Source organism: Canis lupus, chromosome 7 (assembly GCF_048164855.1).
Source record: "Canis lupus baileyi chromosome 7, mCanLup2.hap1, whole genome shotgun sequence".
Classification (NCBI taxonomy): domain Eukaryota; kingdom Metazoa; phylum Chordata; class Mammalia; order Carnivora; family Canidae; genus Canis; species Canis lupus.
In genome coordinates this window covers 25800671-25819365 of record NC_132844.1, presented here as the reverse complement: position 1 = coordinate 25819365, position 18695 = coordinate 25800671, and the positions used below count along the sequence as shown (strand labels likewise).

The window sequence follows — 18695 nt, the reverse complement described above, 5'->3', positions numbered from 1 at the left end:
GTCAGTGATAATGATACATTTAATTACAAAGATGGTGAACTGGAAAGGATGTTAATAATCTTTTTCATATATTAAGTTTCAGGTTTGTTTCAGGTTTCAAAAGAGATCAAAGTGGAGAAGTCTTATAAAGAACTAGAGAGGTGAAAGTGGTTAAGACTGGAGAGAGAGATTTTGAATATATAGGTTAAAATCCAGTAAATGAACAAGTTATTCAAGTGGGTGGTCAAGGGGCAGAGTTCCTGGGAGTATAAACTAAGGAAATAATAATAGGAAAGGCTTGTATTGAGGAGAATACTTGGTGAAAAAAGTTGAAGCAAGAAAGATGATTTTTGGAGGACAGAAGAGAAATAGGATGATAGGTAAAAGGAAGGAAAAGTCATCATTTCAGTAGGATTATTTTTCTGTGAAAAATATATTCTAGTTGCATTTGAAATAAATTTTAAAATTCATTTTTCAAAGTTTCTTTTATTCACTAATTTGACAGAAATTAGTTAAATTTCTTTTGAGTTCTGTGTTATTGATTGTTAACATTTATCTAATTTAATCAACCAATTGGTCAATTTTCAATTTAAGGTAGAAGGTAAAATTAAATGCTTTTAAAAATATACCATTGATCTATGTATGCATTTTATACATACACACACATTTTGTGCTTTATTACATAAAGTTCAGATGTGGCTCAGTTACTGTTTATATTGTGTAAATGAGAGGTGCTTTACTAATAATTGGCAGTACTCGCTGACATTGAAAAATATTAATAAAATGATAAATCATTTCTTGATTTTATTTAGTCTCCAAAAGTTGATATATATTTTATATTTAATAATCTAATTTAAACTTAATTTCCACATGTAGAATTAGAATCTAAAACTAGTTTTAAATTCAAATATAATGACTAGACCAACATAGTCCACGATTATTACATTACTGCTCCAATTTATTTTTTATACTTTTTTTTAGGGAACTCACTCTCTTTTGGAGTAAATTACAGCAAAGAGTAGAACCATCTATACAAGTGTACCTAGAAAGATGTCGGCAACTTTCTCTGTTAACCAAGACGGTATATCACATTTTCTTCCTGATTAAAGTTATTAATTCAGAGGTAAGAATAATTGAGCTATTTTTTCTTAATTTAAGATATATTCATTATCTTTAATAAAAAACTATTATTTTGGCACCTCTTCCAGTGATTTTTGTTATTTCATTTAGAGTTTTGAACATTGCTTTTTTTTTATTAGTCTTAATAGGTATTTGATACAGAAAAACTTACAAATGCAAATGGGGGCTTACTCTTGACCTGAAGAAAAGTAATACACATACTCTAGTATTTTATCATTCTACAATTTTTACTCCTAGGTGTTATGCTGTTTTGATAATTTGTATAAATTTAGAAAGTATAAAGAAAAATATAGAGATAGCTTCCGTTGCTAGCTGTCTGGCAAATTACATTATCTAAAAATCCTTCTTCCATAAAATGCCCCAAAATAATTGATGAAATAAACATTTTGATGTATCTGATATTGTAAGAATGTTAGGGGAAATCCATAGGCTCAAAATGAGGAGGAACTTAAAAACTGGAGCAGAAAGCTTGAGCTGTTGCTGGGTCTCTCCTGGTGGATATTGGGATGTGTTACTAATTAGAGTAACTGAGGAGTTTGCACATGGGGATGGGAGGTAGCTTTATGGATAAGAGATAAGATCTTAGGACCTCTCAAGTTGGGGAGTTGGAGCTGAGCTTTCTGTCCGTCTGCCCTACCTGTGAAGTCTTATAATTTCATTGAAAAACTAGACTAGAAAATACTACTTTAAATACAGATAGATGGGCAGCCCAGGTGGCTCAGTGGTTTAGCACCACCTTTAGCCCAGGGCATGATCTTGGAGACCTGGGATTGAGTCCCACATCAGGCTCCCTGCATGGAGCCTGCTTCTCCCTCTGCCTGTGTCTCTGCCTCTCTCTCTCTTTCTCTCGCTCTCTCTGTGTATCTCATGAATAAATAAATAAAATATTTTTTTAGAAAATACAGATAGATGATAGGGAACCCTGTGCATGTTCTACTGGGCTGTGGGTCAGACAAGGAAAAATGTTTCCCTTAAGAAGTTGTAACCATAGGTCTACCCTCACACAGATTTGGGATCTAAATTTACCCTATCTATATAGTCCAGAAATCCCCATGCCAAGTAACATTTAAGAAGGTAAGGGTGGAGTACTGGGCAGGTAACACCTGGCAGAAGCAAATGCAGAACTTCTTTAGAGGGACATAGCCTCAATGCAGCATTCTCAGGTAAAGCTCTGCTTAAGATGAGTTCATGATCAGGGTTTACAGAACATGAAGCAGCTTGTCATGAGGGAATTTTGGCAGAGAAAAATAACAATAGGATTAAACATGCAAGGATAGACACTATAAATTACATATTTTTAAAGATGTAAATAAATTTAACCAAGATTTATAAAGCAGGCACGCCTGGGTGGCTCAGTTAAGCATCTGCCTTCGGCTCAGGTCATGATCACAGGGTGCTTAGATCAAGCCCCATGTTGGACTCCCTGCCCAGCAGGGAACTTGCTTCTCTCTCTCTCTCTGCCCTCTGTCTGCTTATGCTCTTTCTCTTGCTCTCTTTCTCTCAAATAAATAAAATCTTTAAAAAAAAAATTTTATAAAGCATATGAAACAAAGTGACACAAATGAATGTCAGTAGACAAAAAGAATAGAATTATTTGCCTAACACTTTAAATAACACAATTGTGGAAAATTCTATAAAATACATATATTTAAAGACCTAAAATAAAGAATTAAAACATGAGAAAGAAAGATACTATCAAAACAACTAAGCAGATTTTAAAGAGTCCAAAGAACTTTTAGGAATAAACAATCATTGAAATGGAAGACACTTAATAAGTAGATTAAGCAGATTAGATACAACTCAACAGGAAAGTGATAGCAGAAGTTGCATATTCATTTTTATTTATTATCTAAATTGGAATCCAAGTTTTACAGAATTAATTTATTTTCTTATAGTAACCCTTATAGTAATGCAGTGGGTTTCCATATTAAATGTACACAGAAGATATTTTCCAGAGTTGCAACCATTGCATAGAATGGGGTGCCAAACAGCATTTAAGGAATCCTTAAGAACAGAGATGTAGCATGATAAGTATTTTTTTTTAAGGTCTGTTTATTGAAGACAGAGAAAGAGAGAAGGAGCACATGAGCTGGGGGTAGGGGAGGCAGATGTAGAGGGAGAGAGAAAATAATCTTGATCATACAAACCTGCGTTCATGATCTGAGCCAAAATGAAGAGTCAGACATTTAACTGACTCAGCCACCTAGGATCCCCAAGAGATATTTTTTAATTCACGTGTAATTGCTTTTTTTTTTTTTTTTTTAAGGAAAGACCAAAAGATAATCTCCTGTCCCCCTTTATTTTTTTTTATTTTTATTTTTTGAAATCGTTCACACAGAGAACTCCCTGTGTGTCTAGTCACATTCTTGACAGCTTTTAAGTCTTTTTTTTTTTAATTTTTTATTTATTTATGATAGTCACACAGAGACAGAGAGAGAGAGGCAGAGACACAGGCAGAGGGAGAAGCAGGCTCCATGCACCAGGAGCCTGACGTGGGATTCGATCCCGGGTCTCCAGGATCGTGCCCTGGGCCAAAGGCAGGCGCTAAACCGCTGCACCATCCAGGGATCCCTCCTGTCCCCCTTTAAAGGTAACTTTTAAAATCTGTAATTGGTAGGACACCTGGGTGGCTCAGCGGTTGAGCGTCTGCCTTTGGCTCAGGACGTGATCCCAGTCCCAGGATCGAGTCCCACATCAGGCTCCCTGCGAGGAGCTTGTTTCTCCCTCTCTCTGTGTCTCTACCTCTCTGTCTCTCATGAATAAATAAATAAAATCTTTTAAAAATAATGTGTAGTTGGTCAATAAATCTTACATATATCGTCATTTTTTTCTCCTGAAATAATTTCTTTTCAGGAATAAAGAATAAGAGTCAGTTCATCTCCTTTCTAGTTTTTCTCTGTCTGGCTCTTATCCTGATTTTTCATCTTATATATTGTAGTGTTGCAGTTTTAAAAAGGTAAACTTAATATTAAGTTTCTTTAAAAATTACTGTGCAATTTTGGGGCACCTGGGGGGCTCTGTCAGCTAGGAATCTGCCTTCAGCTCAGGTCATAAGGCCAAGGTCTGGGATCAAGCCCTGCATCTGGCTCTCTGCTCTGTGGGGAGCCTGCTTCTCCTCCCACTACCCCTGCCTATGTTCTCTCGCTCTCTCTGTCAAATAAATAAAATCTTTTAAAAAAAATTACTGTGTAGTTTTAAAATATAGGTTGTGCCACTGCTTTATGTCTGACTTGAATAGCAGTATAGCGCAGTGGAAGGAGCTTGAAACTAGAAGCCAGACAAATTAAGTATAAATCTTGAGTTTCTGTTGACCACGTGGTAACTAACCACTTTGTATTTCATTTTTAAATAAGATTAAAAATGAATATCAGTAGACAAATAGAATAGGATAATTCTATTATTCTAGATAGGTAAAAGTGACTGGGTAGGTAAAAGTGACTCTCCTCCCTCAACCTTATACCCTGTTCACAAGGAGATTGTGTTAGGGAAAAACTTGGACAAGAGCTACACTGTCCATTATGGTAGCCAGTAGCCACATTTTAGGTGCTTAGTAGCTCCATTTGATTAGTGACTACCATATTGAATAGCATACAGAACACTTCATCATCATAGACAGTTCTGTTGAATAGAGCCTTTCCAAAGAGACTTTGGGGTCAGAAGTAAAAGCACATAAAAAAGTGGTTAAAAGCATGAATAATAGCTTAGAAAGTTGGGCCAGGAGAGCTCACCTATTAACAAGAGTAACTTGCAACTTGCTAATTAATTACTCTGCTCCAAAAATCTGGTTTCCCGTTGCATAAAATTTTTTCCCCTTTGGTTTTTACTTTATGAAAAATGACCAGGCATAGGTTTTATCTTAAAACTAGAATCATAGGGGCAGGTGTGTGGCTCAGTTGGTTAGGCATCTGACTCTTGATTTCAGCTCCAGTTGTGATCTCAGTAAGAAAGAGCCATGCATTGAGCTCTGAGCACAGCTGGAAGTCTGCTTGAGATTCTTTCTCTCTGTCTCTAGTCCTGCTGGTGTGTGTGTATTCACAGTCTCTCTCAAATAAATATTTAAAACAACAACCCTAGAATCATAGTTTTTCTGTTTGTTTTAGGACTAAAAGAGACCTTAAAGTTAATGCTGTAATGACTAGGTTCTAGTATAACTCATTATCTTTCACGTCCTATAATTTAGTCTCAAGGTTAGTGGTTTGGGTTAACTGGTGGCCCTCTTTCAAAATTCCAGGAGCTGTTGAAGACTGTTAATTGGCCATTTTATTCTGCGTTTTCCTAGACTCTTTACATTAAAAGGTTGAAAAGTATTGCTCTGCCCTTAAGGCTTTCATAGTCTATTAATGGGGAGACACACACAGAGTTGCAATATGGTATGGGTCTTTCTGTTTTGGTGGAGTGCTAAGACTCCTGTGGGAGCACAGTGCCTAGTATACAGTGCCTAGTATAAAGTAGGTGCTGAATGAATAAGAGAGGTGGGCCATCTAACCCTCTTGTCTGTTTTGACTCTGAGTAATAGCCAGAGTGGGAGGGTAAAAAGTGTTCCTATTACTAGAAAAAGCATGGGAAGTGGTGTAAAGAAAAAACTTATTCTCCTCTATTCTCTTCTCACTGAATACTTCTGGTCATCAAATATGTGGAGAATTTTCTCCACATCGAGGAGATATCTGATTCTGTGGACACCAGCTGGGTATCCTACAGCTTAACTCAAGTCCGACACTATTTACCTGGAGATAGCACAGTTGCACAAGAGTGCCACATACATACACACCCCTTCAGATACCAGTCACAAGTCCAGTTTGTCTTCATCTATAATTCTGACCAACTGGCTAAAATCAGAAGTTCCCACAACCTCCTCTTCAGATTTGATTAATTTTCTAGAGTGACTCACAGAATTCAGGAAGACAGTTTACCTACTAGATTACTGGTTTTATGAAAGGATACAACTCTGGAAGAACTAGATGGAAGATATGCATAGGACAATGGGTAAGCTGCTGTCCCAGATCTCCACCTGTTCACCAGTGCGAATGTCCCTGAACCCCGTTCTTTTTGGGTTTTTATGGAGGCTTCCCATTACATGGGCATAGTTGATTAAATCTTCAGCCACCATTGACGATTGATTCAGACCCCAGCTTTTCTCCCTTCCTTGGGGATGGGGATGGGGCTGGGGACGGGGGGCAAGAGCTGAAAGTTCCAACCCTGTAAACACAGGTTTGTTCCCCTATCAGCCCCCATCCGGTGGTTATCTAGGGGCTTTCCAAAAATTGCCTCATTAACATAAACTCCTTTGTGGTTAAAAGGGCCTTATTAATAACAACACCTGTTTCACAGTTTAAGGCTCTAGCTATTTCAGGAGCTGGCAACAAAAGATGCCCTTATAGCTCTTAACACTTAGGAAATTACAAAGGTTTTAGGAGCTCTGTGCTGGAAACCCTGGATGAAAACCAAAATATGTATGTATTTCTTATTATATCACAAAATCACAAGTGATACCAAGACAAATGAGAGAATGGGATATTTGAGTAATTACAGTTAGTTCAGTTTACCTGGCATATACTTGGGTAGGGCAAAAGATAAATGATGGGTCTAGACCAGATGAGGCATAGGTAAAGACTGTGAAGCCCTGTTTATATTCCCCATTAAGAGTATATTTAACTCTAAAGTAGAAAAGTAGCCATTTAATAATTTTAAAGCAGGTTAAGACATGATGCTATGTGTGGATAGAGGAGGGCTGAATAGGATGTACATGGGGGAACTAATCAGTCTGTAAACCTCAGGTAGCTTTGGGTCAAGGACATTAGGCAGTCAGAGGAAAGGAACAGAAAAGTGGGGGGGTACCAAAGATAAAACCTTATATTTTTCAGAAGGTTGCCTCATATTGGATCATTGTCATTGGGGGGGTCTCTATTCCTCCTCTGAATTTTTAGCAATTAGCTTTCTTCTGCTCCTATCACTCTTAAATTCAAGCTGGTCTTGTCAATACTTTTACTTTAATTTACGAATGAAGTAGATTTTTATAGGCTAATTGTTTAATCACATATTTATGGGAAATTATGAATTCAAACTCATCTTTTAAAATACTTTATATAACTAATTTATGATTTGAATTATCACCTATAAACAATTTTAATCATGCACAAAGATGAAAAACTTACAAGAATAAAACTTTGTCATTTTATTGGCATTACTTAAGATTTCACATTTAATTACAACAGTAAAATGTTTTTAAAGCAATTTATTCAAATTAATTTGTCCTTAATGAGTTGAGATGCACTCTTGAATCTAGTAGCCAACTGTATTAGAATAGAACTATTTATTGAGTTTCTCTCCAAAATAATTTTAGTTGCATTTTCTAAGCAATAAGTAGAATTTTTGAATCTGCTTTTGTTCTTTACAAAGGGATCAACATTCACTTGACAAAGAATAGTTACAGTCATCTTCCTCAAGGCAGATGTCTTTCGTCCACAAAATCTGTTTCCTGGACCCTTTCTTAAGTCATTTCTTTCTCTGTCATTTCCTGAATTTTCTAATTTTTTTTTTTTTTTTTTTTTTTATGATAGGCACACAGTGAGAGAGAGAGAGGGAGAGAGAGAGAGGCAGAGACACAGGCAGAGGGAGAAGCAGGCTCCATGCACCGGGAGCCCGATGTGGGATTCGATCCCGGGTCTCCAGGATCGCGCCCTGGGCCAAAGGCAGGCACCAAACCGCTGCGCCACCCAGGGATCCCCCATTTCCTGAATTTTCTAAATAAATGTAGCCTTTTTCAGAATTCTTATCCTATACATATTTACTAGTCCTTCTGATATGTGTCTTCATTATCACTTCAGATCATCTTTATGGTTGACTTGACTTTTGATTTCTCCAAGACCTCCTCTCTCTAATATGAATCTTTTCTCACCACATGTCTTTTTTGTTTCCTTCATGTTCTAACAAACAAGTGACCTGATTATCCATTATTAGTGGTAGCCCCTAAGGCATGTAACAGAGGTGCAGATGTTTTATTGTAAAAGTTTTCTGGCTCCCATTTATCTCAAAATAGTATAAAATAACTATACAGGTTTGACGTAAAAGCTAGAGACAACCGTATGGTTCTACCTCTTTCCCTGTTGTCCTTTCTTGTCACTTTTAAAAATAGGTCTCATATCTGTTCTTGTGCATTTCCTTCTTGATCTTTGTGCCCTTGCTTCTCCTAAAGTTAAAGCCAATTTAGTATTCTCCCCTCACTTTCCTATTGGCCTACAAATCTAAGTTGCTTTTTCAGTAAAATATTTTAATTCCTTCTTAGCCTATGGAAATACAGACCCTATCAGCTTTTTTTTCCTTTTTTTTTTTTTTGCTTATTTCTTTCCTGCTTTTTGATTCTGTATAACACTCCATTTCAATGAATATGGCCACATCTTATAGCTGCCTTATTTCTTATATTTATGTTCTCTTAGTCCTTTTAAATTCCATTTTTATCTCTTCACTACATAGATCTTCAAAATTACTCTTACTTTCATTATTGGTATCTTATAATAACAGTTCAAGATGCTAATTCAAAAGGAAAAACACTGTGTCTCCTTCTACTTCTAGTTTTTAAGATGGTTCAACAATGTGGTAGGTGATTGGGCATTCAGCCAACGTATGATAGAACTAGAATCTCCCTTATAAAGGATCAAATAACTTTATTCTGTTAAAAGTGAAAATCTCCTTTCATTACTAGTCTTAGGAAATATGGGGACGTTCTCAGTTCTGTAATTGAGTGAAGAAGGTTTTTATTTCATAAGGATTGTAAATACAAACTTAGGAAATAAGATTTATGATAAGGTTGACATGTATTAATCAATTCCTGTGTACCAGACATTATACTAAACTGTATCAAATACTTTAGATATATAATATTCATTGATGCTCACAGCAGTTTTATGAAATTTAAATGCTATTTTGATCTTTATTTTGTAAGTGGGCTGCTATGAATGGTTAGAGAAGTTAATAACTTCCAAGTTTGCCTAGCTATAGTTAATGACTTTATACCCAGGTCTTATCTTAGTTCCCAATGCTTTTCTTTCCTTTTTTTTTTCCCCTATTTTTTATAGTTCATTTTACACACACATACACACCCACACAAGGCTAAGCTGTTGTGCCTTAGAAGAGACAGCATTTCATATGTTGCTGCTGCAAAATTTGAGAATAGCAAACATCAGTTTTTAAAATTAATAAATTCACAAATCTGTTGGTTAGTATAGATTAAATTAACATTTCCTATTGCTCTTTCACAGACTGAAGGGGCTGGACTTGCCACCTGTATAGAACTATGTGTAAAAGCTCTTCGTTTGGAATCTACAGAAAATACTGAAGTGAAAATATCTATTTGCAAGACCATTTCATGCTTGTTGCCTGATGATCTGGAAGTTAAACGTGCTTGTCAACTGAGTGAATTTCTTATTGAGCCTACAGTAGATGCATATTATGCTGTGGAAATGTTGTATAATCAACCAGACCAGAAATATGATGAAGAGAATCTTCCAATACCAAATTCTCTGCGCTGTGAGCTCTTACTTGTATTGAAAACTCAGTGGCCCTTTGATCCAGAATTCTGGGATTGGAAAACATTAAAACGACAATGTCTTGCATTAATGGGGGAAGAAGCATCTATTGTGTCTTCAATAGATGAACTAAATGACAGTGAAGTTTATGAGAAAGTAGTGGACTACCAAGAAGAGAGTAAAGAAACTTCTATGAATGGACTTTCTGGTGGAATTGGTGCTAATTCTGGCCTTCTTAAAGACATCTGTGATGAAAAGCAGAAGAAGAGAGAAATAAAACAATTAAGAGAGAGGGGATTTATTTCTGCTAGGTTTAGGAATTGGCAAGCCTACATGCAGTATTGTGTGCTATGTGACAAAGAATTCCTTGGTCATAGAATAGTACGACATGCTCAAAAACACTATAAAGATGGGATTTACAGTTGCCCTATATGTGCAAAGAACTTTAATTCTAAAGAAACTTTTGTCCCTCATGTCACATTGCATGTTAAACAATCTAGTAAAGAGAGACTAGCAGCTATGAAACCATTAAGAAGATTGGGGAGGCCACCTAAAATCACAACTACCAATGAGAATCAGAAGACTAATGCTGTGGCTAAGCAGGAACAGCGACCTATAAAAAAGAATAGTCTCTATTCAACAGATTTCATAGTATTTAATGACAATGATGGTTCAGATGATGAAAATGATGACAAAGATAAATCTTATGAACCAGAAGTGATCCCAGTCCAGAAACCAGTACCCGTTAATGAATTTAATTGCCCTGTAACTTTTTGTAAGAAGGGCTTTAAGTACTTTAAAAATTTAATTGCTCATGTAAAGGGGCATAAGGATAATGAAGATGCCAAGCGCTTTCTTGAAATGCAAAGCAAAAAAGTTATTTGTCAGTACTGTAGACGGCATTTTGTAAGTGTTACTCATCTTAATGATCACCTACAAATGCATTGTGGTAGTAAACCATATATCTGTATACAGATGAAATGTAAGGCTGGTTTTAATAGTTATGCAGAGCTCTTAACACACCGAAAGGAACATCAAGTCTTTAGAGCAAAGTGTATGTTTCCTAAGTGTGGCAGAATTTTTTCAGAAGCTTATTTACTGTATGATCATGAAGCACAGCATTATAATACCTATACTTGTAAGTTCACAGGTTGTGGTAAAGTTTATCGTTCTCAGAGTGAGCTAGAAAAGCATCTGGATGATCACAGTACTCCCGAAAAAGTGTTGCCTCCTGAAGACCAACTTAATTCATCTGGAGATTGTGTTCAGCCTTCTAAAGTGAATCAGGACACAGAAGTGAGCATCGAGAAAGAGAGATCTGTGCTTCCTTCAGAAAATAATATTGAAAATACCTTACCAGCAGATAAAAGTGATGCTTGGGATAAAAGCAAAACAGAATCAGCTGTGACCAAACAAGACCAGATTTCTGTATCAGAGCTCAGGCAAGCTGATGGACCATTGTCAAATGGTTTGGAAAACCCTGTGACTACTCCTCTGCTTCAGGCCAGTGAAGTAGCTGTGTCCATTAAAGTGTCCCTCAATCAGGGGATTGAGGATAACTTTGGAAAGCAAGAAAACTCCACTGTGGAAGGCACTGGTGAATCACTGGTCACAAACTTACATACACCAGTTGGAGATACCTGTAATGATTTGTGTCGTCCAGGTTTTCAAGAAAGAAAAGAACAGGATTGCTTTAATGAAGCCCAGATTACTCAGAATTCTTTAGTAAATTCAGAAACCCTCAAAATAGGTGACCTTACCCCACAAAACTTAGAAAGACAAGTGAATAACCTGATGACCTTTTCTGTGCAAAATCAGACAGGATTTCAAAACAGTTTACCAGCTTCCAAGTTTGAATGTGGAGGTAATGTTAAAACATCATCCAGTCTTTATAATTTACCTCTTAAGACATTGGAAAGTATCACATTTGTTCCACCGCAGCCCAACCCAAGTAGTTCTTTAGGAACTCCATCAGTGCCTCCAAAAGCGCCAGTTCAGAAATTCAGTTGCCAGGTCGAGGGATGTACTCGAACCTATAATTCTTCACAGAGTATTGGGAAACACATGAAGACTGCACACCCTGACCAGTATGCTGCATTTAAAATGCAGCGGAAAAGTAAAAAAGGTCAGAAATCTAACAACTTAAATACACCAAATAATGGAAAGTTTGTTTATTTTTTGCCATCACAGGTGAGCAGCTCTAACAGTGCATTTTTTACATCACAGACCAAAGCCAACGGGAATCCTACTTGTTCAAATCAGTTGCAGCATGTCTCGCCTTCCATTTTTCCAGCTCATTTGACAAGTGTGTCAACTCCACTGTTGCCCTCAGTGGAAAGTGTCATAAATCCAAATATACCTTCTCAGGATAAAAATGAACAAGGTGGTGGTATTATATGTTCCCAAATGGAAAATTTATCTACTACTACCTTGCCAGCACAAATGGAAGATCTAACCAAAACAGTTTTGCCTTTGAATATTGACAGTGGCTCAGATCCTTTCCTTCCTTTGCCTGCAGAAAGTAGTTCAATGTCTCTCTTCCCTTCACCAGCAGATAGTGGGGCTAATTCTGTTTTTTCCCAACTGGAAAATAATACAAATCATTTTTCTTCACAGATTGAAGGAAACACTAATTCCTCTTTTCTGAAGGGAGGTAATGGTGAAAATGCAGTTTTTCCTTCACAAGTCAATGTTGCAAATGATTTTAATAGCACCAGTGCCCAACAGTCTGCACCTGAAAAAGTTAAAAAAGACCGTGGGCGGGGCCCAAATGGAAAGGAAAGAAAACCCAAGCACAACAAAAGGGCTAAATGGCCTGCAATTATCAGAGATGGAAAATTTATCTGTAGCAGGTGTTACAGGGCTTTTACTAATCCCAGGTCTCTGGGTGGACACTTGTCTAAGCGATCTTACTGTAAACCACTGGATGGAGCAGAAATTGCTCAAGAACTTCTACAGAATAATGGACAGCCTTCTCTTCTTGCCAGCATGATTCTCTCCACAAATGCAGTAAATTTGCAGCAGCCACAACAGTCTACCTTCAATCCAGAAGCATGTTTTAAAGATCCATCATTCCTGCAACTTCTTGCTGCTGAAAATCGCTCATCAACATTTTTACCAAATACATTTCCTCGGACTGGTGTGACTAGCTTTAGTACCAATGTCAGTCAAGAAGGAAGTGAGATTATTAAACAGGCTTTGGAAACTGCTGGCATCCCCAGTACATTTGAGGGTGCCGAAATGCTTTCTCATGTTCCAACAGGTTGTGTTTCAGATGCAGCACAAGTAAATGCAACAGTGATGCCAAATCCAGCTGTGCCACCTCTGTTGCAGACTGTATGCCACCCAAACCCCCTGCTGACAAACCAGAATAGGACACCAAACTCCAAAACTCCCTCCATTGAGGAATGCAGCAGTTTGCCTGTTTTCCCAACAAATGACTTACTGCTGAAGACTGTTGAAAATGGTTTGTGTTCTAGTTCATTCCCTAATTCTAGTGGGCCATCACAAACTTTTACCAGTAATAGTTCACGTGTTTCAGTTATAAGTGGTCCTCAGAGCACGAGATCTAGTCATTTAAATAAAAAGGGAAACAGTGCTTCGAAGAGAAGAAAGAAAGTTGTTCCTCCCCTAATTGCACCTAATGCTTCCCAAAACTTGGTAACAAGTGACTTAACAGCAATGGGACTTATAGCAAAGAGTATTGAGATACCAACTAGTAACCTCCATTCAAATGTAATTCCAAATTGTGAGCCTCAGGGTTTGGTGGAAAACCTAACACAGAAATTAAATAATGTTGACAATCAGTTATTTATTACTGATGTGAAAGAAAACTTTAAAACCAATCTTGAGTCCCATACGGTGTTAGCTCCTTTAACATTAAAAACTGAAAATGGTGATTCCCAAATGATGGCTTTGAATTCATGCACAACTTCAATAAATTCTGATTTGCAGATTTCTGAAGATAATGTTATACAAAACTTTGAAAAGACTCTTGAAATTATTAAAAGTGCTATGAATTCTCAAATACTTGAGGTAAAAAGTGGATCTCACGGTGTTGGTGAAACATCACAGAATGCTCAAATAAATTATAACATTCAGCTTCCTTCAGTAAACACTGTGCAAAATAACAAGTTACCTGATTCTTCTCAGTTTTCCTCCTTTATAGGTGTAATGCCAGCAAAAAATAACATTCCTTCATCTGAAGTATTACATAAGGAAGATCAAATACAGGAAATTTTAGAAGGCTTGCAGAAATTAAAATTAGAAAATGACCTGTCCACTCCAGCACCCCAGTGTGTACTAATAAATACATCAGTGACACTGACTCCCACTCCTGTTAAACCAAATCCAAATGTCACAGTTGTTCAGCCAGTTTCTGAAATTATAAGCAACATTCAGTTTAGTGACAAAGTTAATAAACCCTTTGTGTGTCAAAACCAAGGCTGTAATTACAGTGCAATGACAAAGGATGCTTTATTTAAGCACTATGGTAAGATTCATCAGTACACTCCAGAGATGATTCTTGAAATTAAGAAGAATCAGTTGAAATTTGCCCCATTTAAATGTGTAGTACCTACCTGTACAAAAACATTTACAAGGAACTCTAATCTCCGGGCACACTGCCAGTTGGTCCATCATTTTACAACGGAAGAAATGGTAAAGTTAAAAATAAAAAGGCCTTATGGAAGAAAAACTCAGAGTGAAAATTTGTCATCCCCACGAATTACACAAGTAAAAAGACAGCTAACTGTGACAGAGGAAAATAAAAGGGAATTCCAACCAACTTTAGACTTGGGAGCAATAAAGGAAAATTCCCTCAGTAATGTAGCAGTGATCCCAGAAAAACAACTTCCTGAAAAAAAAAGTCCTGAAAAAACAGAAAGCTCCTTGCAAGTGATCACAGTTACTTCAGAACAATGTAATACAAATTCTCTCACAAACATACAAACCAAAGGACGGAAAATTAGAAGACATAAAAAGGAAAAGGAGGAGAAAAAACGCAAGAAGCCAGTTTCTGATTCCCTTGAGTTTCCAACAAGATACAGTCCCTACAGACCTTACCGATGTGTTCACCAGGGTTGCTTTGCCGCTTTTACTATACAGCAAAACTTAATTCTGCATTACCAGGCTGTACACAAATCAGATCTACCTGCATTTTCTGCAGAGGTTGAAGAAGAAAGTGAAGCTGGTAAAGAAAGTGAAGAAATTGAAACTAAACAGACTGTGAAAGAATTTCGGTGTCAGGTGAGTGACTGTTCCCGAATTTTCCAAGCAATTACTGGCCTGATACAACACTACATGAAACTTCATGAAATGACTCCTGAGGAAATTGAAAGTATGACTGCTTCTGTGGATGTTGGGAAATTTCCATGTGACCAGTTAGAGTGTAAATCTTCATTTACCACATATTTGAACTATGTTGTTCATCTTGAGGCAGATCATGGAATTGGGATAAGGGGAAGTAAAACTGAAGAAGATGGCATATACAAGTGTGACTGTGAAGGCTGTGACCGTATATATGCAACTCGGTCAAATCTCCTCCGACACATTTTTAATAAGCATAATGACAAGCATAAAGCTCATTTGATTCGGCCAAGAAGATTAACACCTGGTCAGGAAAATATGTCAAGCAAGGCAAACCAAGAAAAGACAAAGTCTAAATATCGGGGAACAAAACACAGATCTGGAAAGGAAGGAATCAAAATGCCTAAAACAAAACGAAAGAAAAAAAATAATTTAGAAAACAAGACTGCAAAAATTGTGCAAATTGAAGAAAATAAGCCTTATTCTCTGAAACGTGGAAAGCACGTATATTCCATAAAGGCTAGAAATGATGCCTTATCTGAGTGTACAAGCAGATTTGTAACCCAGTATCCATGTATGATAAAGGGGTGTACATCAGTTGTTACAAGTGAAAGCAATATAATTAGACATTATAAATGCCATAAATTATCAAAGGCATTTACATCACAACACCGAAATCTTCTCATTGTCTTCAAACGGTGTTGCAACTCACAATTAAAGGACACTTCTGAGCAAGAAAGTGATAAGAGTGATGTGAAAAATTCTGATGCATGTGTATCAGAGAGCAATGATAACTCTAGAACAGCTACAGTTCCACAGAAGGAAATTGAAAAAAAAGAAAAAGATGAAATGGATGAGCTAACAGAATTATTTATTACAAAATTAATAAATGAAGACAATGCAAGTGTGGAGACCCAAGCTCATACCTCTTCAAATGTAAGTAATGATTTTCAGGAAAATAACCCATGCCAGTCAGAAAAACAAAAAACAAGTAATTTGAAGAGAGTTAATAAAGAAAAAAATGTCTCCCTAAATAAAAAGAGAAAAGTTGAAAAAGCAGAACCAGCATCAACAGTTGAGTTAAGTAGTACACATAAAGAAGAAGAAACTGCTGTTGCAATTCAAACAACAGAGGAGCATCCTGCATCTTTTGACTGGAGCTCATTTAAACCAATGGGATTTGAAGTATCCTTTCTGAAGTTTCTTGAGGAGTCTGCAGTGAAGCAGAAGAAAAATTCTGATAAAGACCATCCAAATAGTGGGAACAAGAAAGGATCCCATTCAAATTCAAGAAAAAATATTGATAAGACTGCTGTGACTAGTGGAAATCATGTGTGTGCTTGTAAAGAAAGTGAAACCTTTGTACAGTTTGCCAATCCATCACAGCTTCAGTGCAGTGATAATGTAAAAATTGTTTTAGACAAGACTCTTAAAGATTGCACTGAACTTGTGTTAAAGCAACTTCAGGAAATGAAACCTACCGTCAGTCTGAAAAAACTTGAAGTACATTCAAATGATCCAGATGTGTCTGTTATGAAAGAAATTAGTATGGGTAAAGCCACAGGGAGAGGGCAGTACTGATAACTAATGTACTATAAATACATTATTTACCATTTTATTTTAAATAGGAAGCCATCAAGCATGCTAGAATTGTGAAACTTTTCATTAATTTTTGTTGTTGACATGAATTAACCTGGCCAAAAAAAAAAAAAAAGAAAAAAAAAAAAACACATGACGTTTGTCATGTAAAACTTTTTTTTTTATCCCTATGGGACTTGAACAGAATCAATATTTCAGTTATTGTAAATAATTGAGCTACACCTCAAATTTCTATCAGCCAGTTGCCCCTTCCATGAACTAAACTGAATTATCTGTGTGATTGATATGTTTCACCAAGTCACTGCTCATGTAGAACAGTACTCTTTGTTTGTAGATCTTTTTTGTATATATTTATTATTGTAAATCATTTGCTGCCACCAGCAGTATGTAAGTCTAAACTATTAAATGACACATTTATATTTGGAATTTTAATTTTTAACTAAGTGATCAAGTTTTTAAAACTGTTCTTTTATTGTTTTAAATTAAGAATTTTTTGAACTAAAAGTAGAAACTCTGCCATAGTTCATTGATTTTTACATAAAACATTTATTTACAAGATGATCTCAAAATTACTCTTCACAAAGTAGGCACATTATATCAACACCTTGCTCTGCTTTGTAAATTTATCCTCCAGGATTTTGGGATGGTATTCATGTGAAATTATAGATTCTTTAGCAGTTTCCTATAGCTACAGGTTTTTTTTTTCAGTGCTTCTAATTGGATATAGTTACTATGATTCCATGAAATATAATGGAAATGTGAATAAAGAATTTACTACATCAAAGATTTTAAACATTTGGTATTAAAAAAAAAATCCTTTGTGAATGTGATAGAAACTAGTAGTGTGGAGCAGTGTAAATATTTGAGGTGGTGATTTGTGAAGTAGCCCAGTATTGCCTTAAATAAAATCACATTTCATTTCTTGTTTTATACATGTGATCTTATAAAGTTTTTTTTTTCCATTTTCTGAGATTTATAGATTGGTGTATAGCTTTAAACTGTATAAACTTTTGTGGAAAAATTTTTTTAAACATTTTTATAAATCTTAAAATTGGTATCATCAAAGTGAGCCCATCTTGTGTTTACAAAATGCAAGAGTCCTTAACATTTATAATTACATAGATGAAACACTTTCTATAAGGAAGTTGGATGTTTTGATTTTACTGTTTATAGATGTTAGATTGTACAGATTTGTATTTTCCCACCACATCTAATGATACTTTTTTCATTAGATTGGTCTTCCAGAGCAGTATTAGTTGTTATAATTGATTATTTTGGTTATTCAGTATATAGTTAGCTCTTATAGTTTAGCTTTATTCACCATATTTATACTGTGGATTCACGGCAGAGATAGAGGTTATTTCAGGAGAGTTTATTACCTTCATTTGAAGTCCAACTAAAGTCAGTACGGGAAACAAAAGAAAACATCTTTTAAGTTTACTTTTGTTTCTATTTGCCATAGATAGCATTGATTTTTGACTTTGTGTTTGTTATAAACCAGTTGCATCCACAATATTATTAGCCTGAGATATTGACGATGTTGTAATAATATGAAAATGTGTATATTCCCTTGTGCAACATCAGATTTGCAGGAAAAATGAAGCACTTAACTGAAATTGCTGGTACTCTGAATAAATAAGCATGGTCAAGGAGTGAATTATTTTCTTTTGGAAAATATTTTTTTAAGTTTTATTAAAGTATTATAGTTTTATTTTTAGGACCTAATGGGTTATATTGAATAGTTGGTTTCACCTCCTTAAGGTTTATTACCAATATGCATAAAACTTGACACATTAAAATCCCTTCCCTTTGGTAAGCCCACTGTTATTTATTAAAATAAAAGTTGTTCTTATGGGTGATTAATACATGTTTTTTTTTCTAAATTAACAATAACTTAACTGAATAATTTTATATTAAATTTTTGTTAACAACTGAATGTTTCTGTACAGTTTTCTTGGAAGTTGACCTAGCTCTTAAAGATAGGCATTTGGCAAACCTGCCCTAAATAGTGCAGTAGCAAGTAGATTTATTTCTGCTTAATGTAGTGATGAGCCACTGTTAAGTGAAATACCATTGTATTGGGGCTTTTCTTTTGCTCATTAGCTGAAGAAAATTAACCCCTAGACATTTTTTTTAATTGTTCTCCTA

At 35.9% G+C, this 18695-nt stretch overlaps 1 protein-coding gene across 5 annotated transcripts in view; it reads left to right on the top strand.

The window, feature by feature from the left end:
• ZNF292 (zinc finger protein 292) overlaps window positions 1-18410 on the top strand; it is a 100959-nt gene extending 82549 nt beyond the window's left edge. For all 5 annotated transcript variants that reach the window (XM_072832140.1, XM_072832139.1, XM_072832138.1 and 2 more), the window contains 2 exons: window positions 961-1102; window positions 9375-18410. In XM_072832140.1, the coding sequence (XP_072688241.1) occupies window positions 961-1102; window positions 9375-16529 (7297 nt within the window). In that variant the 3' untranslated portion in view covers window positions 16530-18410. The remainder of the gene's footprint in view (window positions 1-960; window positions 1103-9374) is intronic.
• Window positions 18411-18695: the final 285 nt, after the last annotated feature.